General features: G+C 44.4%; 1 protein-coding gene across 1 annotated transcript; it reads left to right on the top strand.

The window, feature by feature from the left end:
• Positions 1-11,650: 11,650 nt before the first annotated feature.
• LOC142213016 (olfactory receptor 5G9-like) lies at positions 11,651-12,604 on the top strand. Its single transcript, XM_075281160.1, has one exon. It carries the CDS (start codon positions 11,651-11,653, stop codon positions 12,602-12,604), a length of 954 nt encoding a protein of 317 aa, XP_075137261.1.
• The last annotated feature ends 738 nt before the right edge of the window (positions 12,605-13,342 follow it).

Genomic DNA, 13,342 nt, shown 5'->3' with positions numbered 1-13,342 from the left:
GCAGGCTCTATCCCTTACAATAGGACATGGCAGCACAGCAGGTGCCTGGATGCATCAAGTCTCTTTTACTCCTTCTGCAGTGCTCCAGCTTAAAAAGTTATACTAGACAAGAACAACTCACTCCTGGATCATAGGATGCAGTCTAAATAAGAATGCTGGTGGTAGGTACACTTACAGTTCCAGAGGAATTAACGCTGTCCTGTCCAACAGGCTGCCAAAGGGTTAAGTCTGGAAGAACGTTCCGGTGTAGCAGGGAGGCGCCTCCGTCGGTTGGGGAGGGTATGGATACCCTGTCTATTCGGCAAATCGTCCTGTAGAGTTGGTAACCTTTTCTCTGAAGGAATTAAATCCTCTTTCCTTTTGCTTTCAGCCTCTGGGGGCTCAGGAGATCTTATTCCTGCATCCACCTGTGATCCCTCTCTCCTGCAGACTGCCTGAGCACATGGTCTCCCCTGCCAAGCAGCCCCTCCCATCCTCCAAGGATTTCATAAACAATCACAATTGCTTTCATGCTGCATGCACAATGTTTGCAAACTGTTAACCCCTCGTTGCCTTGAACTGCACACAGGGGTTACATTTAATTATTATTTTTTTCTTTTTCCTCTTCTCCTTATTTTCAACTCCTGGTTCTGTTTTCCTTAGTCCATCTATCTCCCCTGTCCCACCCCATATTCCACAGCTTTACATAAAGTGACTCATCAGTACATTTAGTCATAGTTGTAGATGCAGTGCTGCTGCAATCTGATCTCTGCCCCTGGAGCCGGTCTCTGCCCTGTGGCAGAGACGTGCTGTGACTCCGACGCTGTGAGCCTGTGTCACCATGGTCACGGGGAAACACCTCCCCACGTGACTGTCCAGCCGCACGGCCGCGCTCCCATAGACTTGCATGGGACGTGCGCCTTGACTCACGTCATGACGCACGGCGCGCATGCGCCGTGCCGACAGGGCGGGCCGGCTCAGCGCACGATAAAGCACTGACCGCCCGCAGTCTCTACCACACCACCTATGATAGAGGACATCTCACATCGCCCTCCAGAGGTAAGGAACAACATGGGGCCCCCCCCCCTATACTTCATTAGCCACTTAACTGGGCATATAGTCAACTCTTTATTTATATCCCCTAGGACACACTGCACCACCAATGCTAGGTCCTCCAGGGGGATACTGAGCCAAGCTCCACAGGTAAAATCCTTCCCCATATCAGCCATTGATTCAAATATATATGTATATATATATACAACTACTGGTTGAGCTTGAACATTAGCTTTTTCCCTTACTCCAGCGGACCCTGCATCCTACACTATACAGGCATCTTTACTAGTATACCACATCCGGTCTGATAAGGGTAAGCTGCTATCCCACATTATCTCGGTCACACTAAGCATACCATGAGCTTGGATCACACTAACTATCAGCATATCTGTTCCTTTGATAGACTGGTTGGAACCTCCACATTCCACCTATGCTATTACCTGGTGTTCCCCTTTGAAATACTATTTGAAGGGTGAGCATCTTATCCATTTGATAACACGCTATACATATACCACTTCAGGACATATTCTCATTCTAGTATATTTTTCTCTTTTTAGGCTTATACCTCTTATCTGGGCATCTCCCATTTTCTATATCTTCAACTAAACCTGAAACGGTATGTCTTATAATAGATCTGTACTGAATGACTATCGCTTTCTTCTTGTCACAGGGATGCCTTGTTATTCAAGAGATCATTTCACTCTTTCTAGTCCATAAGGGACACTAGCTTGGCTCTAATTCTCTGGCCTATACTCTCCTCATGAATGACCAAGGACCTCAACAGCTAACAATCGGCGAATTATATTCTATGTTATCTGTATGTCACGGGTTAAATCTTCTGTTATATCGACTTGAACTTCTGGTTTTCTATAGTATATATGCTCAAGTGATGATCTTGTATATTTTGTACATTTTGTATATTTGGTATAGTCGGTTTATTGTCAAGTCATCTCTTTGTATATTATCACATGAGATGCTTTGGTGGAATACTCACTTCTGTCTTGTCTTACACTTTGCTCATTTGTAGAGTCTGAAGAAGGCCATACCAGCCGAAAACGTTTATTTTGTTTTCACCAAGCCGTGTACAAATCTTCAAATATTAAAGCAATCACGCAAAAGATCCATTGTTTGTCGGTGGGATTCTTTATTGTATAGCATATGAACCCAGTCCCGCAGATAGATAGGTTAGTATCACCAGAACCAGCATATCACCCCAGTCCTGCAGATAGATAGGTTAGTGTCACCAGAACCAGCATATCACCCGAGCCCTGCAGATAGATAGGTTAGTATCACCAGAACCAGCATATCACCCCATCCCTGCAGATAGATAGGTTACTGTCACCAGACCCAGTATATCACCCCAGCCCTGCAGATAGATAGGTTACTGTCACCAGACCCAGTATATCACCCCAGCCCTGCAGATAGATAGGTTACTGTCACCAGACCCAGTATATCACCCCAGCCCTGCAGATAGATAGGTTAGTGTCACCAGAACCAACATATCACCCCAGTCCTGCAGATAGATAGGTTAGTGTCACCAGAACCAGCACATCACCCCAGCCCTGCAGATAGATAGGTTAGTCACCAGAACCAGCATATCACCCCAGTCCTGCAGATAGATAGGATACGGTCACCAGAACCAGTATATCACCCCAGCCCTGCAGATAGATAGGTTAGTGTCACCAGAATCAGCATATCACCCCGGCCCTGCAGATAGATAGGTTAGTGTCACCAGAACCAGCATATCACCCCAGCCCTGCAGATAGATAGGTTAGTGTCACCAGAACCAGCATATCACCCCAGCCCTGCAGATAGATAGGTTAGTGTCACCAGACCCAGCATATCACCCCAGTCCTGCAGATAGATAGGTTAGTGTCACCAGAATCAGCATATCACCCCGGCCCTGCAGATAGATAGGTTAGTGTCACCAGAACCAGCATATCCCCCCAGCCCTGCAGATAGATAGGTTAGTGTCACCAGAATCAGCATATCACCCCGGCCCTGCAGATAGATAGGTTAGTGTCACCAGAACCAGCATATCACCCCAGCCCTGCAGATAGATAGGATAGTGTCACCAGAACTAGCATATCACCCCAGCCCTGCAGATAGATAGGTTACTGTCACCAGAACCAGCATATCACCCCAGCCCTGCAGATAGATAGGTTACTGTCACCAGAACTAGCATATCACCCCAGCCCTGCAGATAGATAGGTTACTGTCACCAGAATCAGCATATCACCCCAGCCCTGCAGATAGATAGGTTAGTGTCACCAGAACCAGCATATCACCCCAGTCCTGCAGATACATAAGTTAGTGTCAGCAGAGCCAGTATATCACCCCAGCCCTGCAGATAGATAGGTTAGTGTCACCAAACCCAGTATATCGCCCCAGCCCTGCAGATAGATAAGTTAGTGTCACCAGACCGTGCATATCACCCCAGCCCTGCAGATAGATAGGTTAGTGTCACCAGAACCAGCATATCACCCCAGCCCTGCAGATAGATAGGTTAGTGTCACCAGACCCAGTATATCATCCCAACCCTTCAGATAGATATTTCGCATAAAGGGAAGGGAAAAAGGAAATTCACAGTCTGCCACTAAGATGTTATATTAGAACAATATGTTGTTGACAAAATTCAAAATTTATGGGATTGAATCACTAACCCGTCTTTTGAAATTACAATCAAGGACTGTGCGCACGGACTTCTTCGCTCCTCCGGTCAGAAGCAATTATATACAGCCAAGAAAATAAAAAATTGAAGATCCAGCGTGTCCATAAAATTCTTTTCTTACTTTATTCAATGGCCCATAGCCATATTAAAATCGAGTCACAGACAAGGATGGTATAGAACAAGGCAATAGAAATAGCATTAAGTCCGACCGACGCGTTTCGAGAACATAGTTAGGGCCCCATACAGCCTAAGTGTCTGCCCCCCCCCCCCGCCGCCATTTTAAAACTACTTTAATTTGTGACATACCCATTCTGTATTACATTTCCCTTTATTTAGCAGCATTACATGTCTTAATCAGATTCTATTTGCAGGTATAATCTGCTACGTGTGGATGCGCCTGTAGAGAGCCAACACTATCTATAAGAGCCCTCCTAATAAATCCTCAGGGCTTTTTCACATTGCGTTTTTGGCCTCCCTTGCCGGGATATGTTGGTAACCAGTCAGAATCAGCTGTCAACTTATCCCTGCACGAAGAACTGGCCATTAAAAAAAGGGGGCCTGCAGTTCTCCGTGCAGGGATAAGTGGGGAGCTGATTGTGACTGGTTACCAACGTATCCCGGCAAGGGAGGCCAAAAACACAATGTGAACACGCCTTTATATTGAAAGTCCCACCCCCAAACAGGCTGCTATGCTAGTAACATAGCAGCCTACATCATTATTAATACAAAGCACACAGACCTTTGGAGCTATTGTGTGCTTTGTAGTTCTCCAGCTAAAAACTTATATATTATATATTATTGCCCCAGACGTTCCCTCTCCACAGTGCCGCACACCCGATGTCCCAACAATCCCCCCCCCCCGTCCACCTTCTAACATCTTTCCACTGCCCCTGTACCCATACCTCCCAACTTTTGAAGAACCAAAAGAGGGACAAAATGTTCGGCGCGCAAATGTTGACTCCACCCATTCTCATTAATTTTTCATGTGCCCGCACACAGTATAATCCTCCTACGTCACCCGTACATTATATGCCCCCCCTCTATCTCTCCCCCAGCTTCATATACACCCTTCATCTGCTCCCAGTTTCATGTCTCCCACCCAATCTCTGCCCCCAGATTCATGTCCGCCCATCCATTTCTGCCACCAGTTTCATGTCCCCCCCTCCATCTCTGCCCCCAGTTTCATGTCCCCTCCATCTCTGTCCTGTTTCATGTCCCCCATCTCTACCCCCAGATTCATGCCCTCCATCTCTGCTCCCATATTCATGTCCCTCCATCTCTGCCCCCATTGTTATGCCGTCCTCTCCATCTCTGCCCCCATATTCATGTCCCCTCCATCTCTGCCCCCATTGTCATGCCGTCCTCTCCATCTCTGCCCCCATTGTCATGCTGTCCTCTCCATCTCTGCCCCCATATTCATGTCCCCTCCATCTCTGCCCCCATATTCATGTCCCTCCATCTCTGCCCCCATTGTCATGCCATCCTCTCCATCTCTGCCCCCAGTGTCATGCCGTCCTCTCTCTGCCCCCAGTTTCACATTCCACATTACACTGACTGACTTACCTTCTCCTTCGTTCCCTCGCAGCTCTCTGCGTGCCTGTCTCTCACTGGCGCACAGTTATAGACGCGATGTGACGTCATCACATCGAGTCTACAAGCCAGTAGCGGAGGCGGTGAAGCGAGGAGCTGACACAGGTCAGCTCCTCGCTTCAGCCGCATATGTGACAGCGAGAGAGGCGCACAGCGGTGAAGCAAGGAGCTGACCTGTGTCAGCTCCTCGCTTCGCCGCCGGCTACTGGCTTGTAGACGCGATGGCTGAAGCGAGGAGCTGACCTGTTGAAGACATACGCGGCTGAAGCAAGGAGCTGTGTCAGCTCCTCGCTTCACCGCTGCGTGCCTCTCTCGCTGACACATATGCGGCTGAAGCGAGGAGCTGACCTGTGTCAGCTCCTCGCTTCGCTGCCGCCGCTGCTACTGGCTTGTAGACGCGATGGCTGAAGCGAGGAGCTGACCTGTGTCAGCTCCTCGCTTCGCTGCTACCGCCGGCTACTGGCTTTTAGACGCGATGTGATCACATCGCGTCTACAAGCCAATAGCAGCGGCGGCAGCGAAGCGAGGAGCTGACACAGGTCAGCTCCTCGCTTCAGCCATCGCATCTACAAGCCAGTAGCAGCGGCGGCAGCGAAGCGAGGAGCTGACACAGGTCAGCTCCTCGCTTCAGCCGCATATGTGTCAGCGAGAGAGGCACGCAGCGGTGAAGCGAGGAGCTGACACAGCTCCTTGCTTCAGCCGCGTATGTCTTCAACTCAGATCTGCGTCCTCTGGATGCAGATCTGAGTTGAAATAGGACATACACAATGACTGCTACGGGCGCCAGGGGGCTGGCACATGGTGGCGGGCCAAAACCGGGCCCCCCCCATTTTTCAATTTGGCCGGGCCCCTGACGCCAGTACCAGTAGTACTGCCCTATCGGCGGCCCTGCTCTTAGTCATAGATTCTTCAGATAGATAGGTTAGTGTCACCAGACCCCAGCATATCACCCCAGCCCTGCAGATAGATAGGTTAGGGTCACCAGAAACCAGCATATCACCCCAGTCCTGCAGATAGATAGGTTAGGGTCACCAGAAACCAGCATATTACCCCAGCCCTGCAGATAGATAGGTTAGGGTCACCAGACCCAGCATATCACCCCAGTCCTGCAGATAGATAGGTTAGGGTCACCAGAAACCAGCATATTACCCCAGCCCTGCAGATAGATATGTTACTGTCACCAGAACCAGCATATCACCCCAACCCTGCAGATAGATAGGGTAGGGTCACCAGAAACAGTATATTAACCCAGCCAGGCAGATAGATAAGTTACTGTCACCAGAACCAGCATATCACCCCAGCCCTGCAGATAGATAGGTTATTGTCACCTGAATTAAACAGCATTTTCCCATTGTTTATAGCTCCCTCCATTGCTTAGATATTACTGTTGGTGTCACTATACAAAGTTCTTTGGAGTCATAGCAATAGCCTCATTGCTCCAAAGAGTACATTTCTATATTGACAAAAAAGGCAATAGCTCAGCAATGGAGGCAGTGATTCATAATGGGGAAACACTGTTTTAGGGCTGGGTTGATATGCTGGGTTCTAGTGACATAAAATCAGTAGTAGAATTGGCCACTGTTCATGCCAATTTTTTGAGTGTCAGTGGCGTACAAAGTGCCCAAGTCCCATATGAAGTAATGGTGGCAGGAGATTTGTCAGCGGTTCTGGGAGTCCAGGAGGTCTTTTCCTTTTTTAGTCTAAAGCCCTACATTGAGGAAACGTAGCTTTTTTTGTTGCTGACTTTGATTGTTTTTTTGTTTTTTTTTAGCCAAAACCAGGAGTGGATTGAGCAGAAGGGAGAAATAAAAGAGCTTAATAAATATATCCTATTACTCTTGTAGCTACTCTTGGCTTTGGCTCAAAAAACTGCAACAAAATCTGCAACAAAAAAAAGTTGCATTTCCGCAATGTGCGGCCTTAGCTTTAGAGTCTGGAAGAGTTGTCAAGTATGCTGAAAAGAGAGGTGGTCACACATGTCCATTACCACTTTATTCAACTCTTTGAGACAGAGCGATATACTGTATATACTTGAGTATAAGCCGACCCGCATATAAGCCGAGGCCCCTAATTTTACCACAAAAAACTGCGAAAACTTATTGACTCGAGTATAAGCCGAGGGGGGGAAATGCAGCAGCTACTGGAAAATTTCAAAAATTTAAATGGCTGGAGTTTTTGGGTGCAGTAGTTGCTGGGAAAGGGGAGGGGGTGTTTTGGTTGTCTGTCTGCCCCTCCCCTGAGCTTGAGGACTGTTTTTTTCCCCCACTTGGAATTCAGCCTGGCTGAATATAGGGGATGTGCAGTGGTCCTATTAACCCCTTCCCGACGGAACAGGAGCACTGCAGATACCCTATTTTATGGGAGATTCTATACATTGATATTGCGGCTGGTCATAGACCACTCCTCCCCCCCCCCCCCCTAAAAAAAAAAAAAAAAAAGCCGAGGGGGACACTGTTAAAATGGAGGACACGGTGAATGGACAGAGAAAGCATCTTCCTCTTTAAGATACTTTAGCTTCCATGGTTGCCACTGACTGTGGCTTCCGAGAGGCGAGATGGGTAAGCTTAGAGGATTCTATAATCCTAGCTGGCTGTCAATCAACTCGAAACGTGCTGTAAATCCTGATGCCTCAGAGTAAAATAATCCATGAAGTGCAGTTGCTATATGTCTAGGGGGTTAAACAAGCTCTTTCCATTGGAGATTTTTTGGTTTTCCTTATGATATGCTGACCTTAGGGTGTCCAGTTCATGAGACCCCCCAATAATCAATTATAATATGCAGGTGAGTTTTGTTGTGTACAGTTCCCTGACAGAGCCACCATAGAGAAATATAAAACATCCTTTGAAAATCATTGGACTGTACATCTAACCCACATTTTTAAGAAGGGGACAGGCAATGTTGTTTGTATCCTCTCTCTGCTCTGACTAATGGGTAAGAAACCTTTCTATGAACTTTAAACGGAGTCTATCAGCAGGGGAATCAGTATGAAACTAATGACAGCACCTGGTACAGCTCCCTATGCACTTTCCAAAGATGTCTCTATTATTCTACATTGCAGCTCCATTTTCATGAAAATCGGGATTTTATTCTTACAAAAAGTTCTCCTAGTGGGGCTTCAACCCAAATTTGGAAAATTGCCTCGCAATTTTCCTTAATGTTCCTCTCCTCCCATTGCCTGACAGCAGAGGAATTCTCCTAAAGCCCTTTTTCAGCTAATTTACATAAGAATAAAATGTTAATTTTCCGGAGAATAGAGCAGCTATGCAGAATAAGAGAGACATCTTGGGAAGTATAAAAGCAGTCCCACAAGTTACTGTTATAAGTTTGATACCATTTTCCTATTGACAGATTTCTTTAAAGGGAATATTTTTCTAGAAAATCACTTTTTTAAAAAATTTATGTTAAACATATTTGAACTTTTGGTGAGGCTTTTAAAATGTTTCCACATTATTATCTATATTTAAAGAAATTCCAAAACAAATCCTGCAGTTCTGACTTTGTCCACTAGGATACATATTATGTTGTAGGTAGAACACAGAATCCACCATTCACAATGTAGGATGTTAAAGGGATCCTATCTTTCAAACATATCGGTATAGCCTTAAGAAAAACTATTCTTCTCCTACCTTTCGTTGTCTTCTCTGTGCCGCCGTTCCATAGGAATCCCAGTTCTTGTCAGTATGTAAATGAGTTCTCTTGCAGCACTGGGGGCGGTCCTCAATGCTCAAACAGCACTGGGGGCATTCCCAATGCTGCCAGAGAACTCTCCAGCGCCACCTCCATCTTCTTCTGGAACAAGATCTTCACCGCGTCTTCTTCTGGCGGTGTCTTCTAACTTCTAGGCCTCGGGCCTAGGGCAAGCCGACTGCACTTGCCCACAGGCCACAAGAAAATGTCCGCTTCCAATACTGTGTAAGTGGTCATTTTTCTTGTGGCCGCAAGCATGCGCAGTCGGCTTGCCCTAGGCCCAATGCCTAAAAGTTAGAAGACACCGCCCCCAGTGCTGCGAGAGAACTTATTTACATACCGACAAGAACCGGGATTCCTACGGAACGGCGGCACGGAGAAGACAACGAAAGGTAGGAGAAGAATAGTCTTTCTTAAGGCTATTCCGATGTGTTAGTTAGAAAAAAAAAAGGGTTTGAAAGATAGGATCCCTTTAAAGCATATCTACTCCCCTTTCTACACATTGACCTCTGCCCTAGACCATTGTGACTATGGCCCATGGTCCAAAAAGTTGGAATTACAAGATTTTTAGCATTTTTTTAAACTATTATTTGGAAAATTAAAAACATCACCAAAAATTCTTTAAAAAATACTTGATTGATCATTTCCTTTACATTATCTTTAAACCCTTAAAATCCGTCATCTCGTAATGACAATAAAAAAGTATAATACAAGAAAAAAGTTACACTTTCATAAAACTTAAAATCTTCTATTCTTGGCACTAAAGTTTTGAGAAAAACTTTTAATCATCAATAGTTAAACATTTCCATCTACAGGGAAACTATTAAAAGTTTTGATGACTTAGAAAAGAAAAAGTTACAATAATCTTTAGAGATTTGAAAGTAACCTGGGGAATTATTTCTACATTAGAGAGTGATAGGAACGTATCATCTATATAAGGATCAACGTTCTACTCAACTATTTCTAAGCACAAAGAGCCATTTCCATCCTTTCCTTTATAAAGTTTTTAATAAAAAAAATTGGATTTGATTTTCAAAAAATGAACCAGCCATGAAGGAAAACCCCAATAATATATTTCAGCTAGGTCACCAAGTTTCTGGAAGGCACTTTCAGCTGAGGTAAGTCCTTTGGAGATTGGTAAAACGGTAACTGGGAAATATTGAAATTTGGGAAAAATTTACTCATAGAATGGGCAATTTGACAAATATTGTAGTCAATAGATAATGTGCTTTTAACTCAAAAAATGTGCACAAAATTCATGTAATGTAACCTGTGATTCCACGGCCATCAGATATGTCGGCACAAACACATATTATATATCTTGTACACACAGCATAAAACTAAAATTAGATGAAAATAGACACAACCGGCTTTGTAAAGGTCACCCATTGACTTATACACAGTCCAGTCATTAATGTGACCACTGCCTACTTTCGACGTCAACGTTAAATAACCAATGGCAGAAGGCACGTGTCATCAGCCATCTGGGTGCACTCATCATTGTGGAAGGCACGATGGAGCAACACAAGTATGCATCTATCCTTGCGGACCATGTTCACCCCTACATGCGAATTGTATTTCCTCAGGATGATGGCATCTACCAGCAGGACAATGCGACGTATCATAAAGCTCGCAGTGTACGTGCGTGGTTCAAGGAGCACCAGGATGAGTTTACCGTACTCCCTTGGCCAGAAAATTCCCCAGACTTGAACCCAATTGAGAATCTGTGGAACCACCTCGATCGGGTTGTTCACGCCATGGATGCTCAACCGCGTAACCTAGCACAGCTGGCCACAGCACTGGAGTCGGCATGGCTCAACATCCCAGTGACATCATCACAACATCCCCTCTCTTCCTGCAGGTCTCGCAGCGGTCTGCTCTGCCAAAGGTGGTTATTCTGGATTTTGTCAGGTGGTCACATTAATGTGACTGGCCTGTGTATGTATGTGCCAATGTGTATAAAGAAAAATCATGAAATTTTTCGAAAGTGCTGACTTTTGTCTCTGGAAGTCAATGGAGATAGTATGAAAAAATTGATCAGTCTATAAAAATCCTTTAAGACAACCCTGTGTCCTCCCTTATCCTGAAGGCCCTGCTATGGACAGTCCACAGAATCCCCCTTCATAGTACACTGATATTGGTAGCCAAAACTAACAACACCAATCTATTGAACTATGATATCAATGTCAAGACTTCCTTTTCAAGGAGTAGCCAAAATTCTGCAGGTGTCCTGTTACCAAGTAGCATTACATGACAGGGACCTCATTATACCGGTTATACAATAGAGATGACCTTGTTTATTTGTTGGGTCGGGTGGATTAAAATTTTTCTCTATAACTATAAGGTTATGATTATGAAATTAATATGAAATTATGAAATTTTGGATTCAACTCAAAGCTTGGTTGTTCGATACCTGCAAATTATAATACTCTTTCATACCTTCCCTGGGATTCCACCTATTATACTCTTGGATCTGAAGAAACCCCAAAGTATAATATCTTCACTTCCGGTTTGTGACAAACTTATTCACCCTGAAACAAATCTTGGGGCTTAAGTGTCTGAACTGAACCTGACAATAAGCAAATCTTTAGAGACCTACACATCTTTAGTCATGAATTCGGTTGATTGACCATCTAACTTTGTTCATTCCTCAAGGTTCTGGGTATTTCCATGGAGAATTCCAACCAGACACTCCCAAGTTGGTTCTACCTGCTTGGTTTGTCTACTGTACCTCACCTTCAGGTTCTGGGGTTTCTTCTATTCTTGGTGATGTATATTATCACATTGGCAGGAAATTGTCTTCTTCTCGTTACAGTGAGGATCAGCCCAACGTTACACACCCCTATGTACTTCTTCCTGAGTAATCTCTCTTTCATTGACATCTGTTTCTCCTCCACCATAGTTCCTGTAATCCTCATAAATACTTTATCTACAGACAAGAGCATTTCAGTAGGGGCTTGTGTTCTTCAGATGTTCTTCTCATTAGTACTTGGGGCAGCAGAGTGCATGTTACTTGCCGTCATGGCTTATGATAGGTTCGTAGCCATTTGTAGACCATTGTACTACAGCAGTATTATGAACATGAGGTTTTGTGTTACTCTAGCCCTAATACCATGGATTATTAGTTTCATAGATGCCACCATACAAGTTCCTCTAACCTGGAGACTTCCCTTTTGTCAATCTCATCATGTCAACCACTTAATTTGTGAAATGCCTCCCTTCTTAAGACTGTCCTGCGCCGATCCTTGGCTCAATGAGGTAGCCATATATGTAGCAGCTGGGATCATTGTTTTATGCTCTTTTCTATTGACTTTGATCTCCTATGTTTTCATCATCTCCACCATTTTGAGAATCCGTTCCTCGCGAGGAAGACGTGCAGTTTTTTCTACATGTACCTCCCATCTCACTGTTGTCACCCTCTATTATGGAACCATTATGTCCATCTATCTTCAGCCTCGATCTTCCCACTCTCTGGAGATGGGCAAGACTATATCAGTTCTTTACACGGTGGTCACTCCAATGTTGAATCCCATCATCTACAGCATCAGAAATAAAGATGTGAAGAATTGTATAATAAAGAATATCAAAAAACAGGCAAAACCGTCTAAAAACATCCCAATGTAAGTTATCATAGTGATGCTGACTCAGAATATGAAGATCAGATGCCATGTTCCAGGTCATTATCTACAGTACTGTCAATGTGGTCTCATTTTGGTGCTTATACCCTACTATTACGAATATAATGTATATATTATCTATATCATTGTAAGATATATTGGACCATAGGACACATCCTCGTTTAGATGACAGTAAGAAAAAATTTCATGCTAATTGAAACTTTTTGGAGAAGTAATATATTAATAGACCTAATATAGCTAGTTTCAGTAACCTAGACTAGAAAAGGAGCTTAGACCTTGTGGTGGTCTTGGGTGAGAGTGGAACTTGTTACTTAGTAATTCATTCATTCCCAATAAGGATGCCACAGAAACCCAACCGAACACCCTGGTTGGGAAGATAATCTTTTAGGGAAAAGTTATGTGGTATAGGAGCCCCGCCGCCCTAAATTTGGAAACGGTGGGAAATACTGGTATAGAGTAAGAGTAACGTTCGGTCAAGGTTTTTCAAAGACGTTTTTCCTGGGAAGTCTAGGATAAAATAAGAGCTTAATATTGGGTGGTTTAGAGTCTCTATCCTAGCAATGTGACCTATAGTATCTTGGTGTCTGACAAGGTATATCTTACCCAACTAAGCTGCATGGATCAAATGAACAGTTGACCGGTTCTCTTAATGATTGGGAATTGAACGGTAGCCATTTTTAATTTTTTCATTTGCATATTTTTTTTTGCGCCTTCCAAAAGTCAT

Source organism: Leptodactylus fuscus, chromosome 7 (assembly GCF_031893055.1).
Source record: "Leptodactylus fuscus isolate aLepFus1 chromosome 7, aLepFus1.hap2, whole genome shotgun sequence".
In the NCBI taxonomy this organism is placed as follows: Eukaryota; Metazoa; Chordata; class Amphibia; order Anura; family Leptodactylidae; genus Leptodactylus; species Leptodactylus fuscus.
This window is presented reverse-complemented; position numbering and strand designations above follow the sequence as displayed.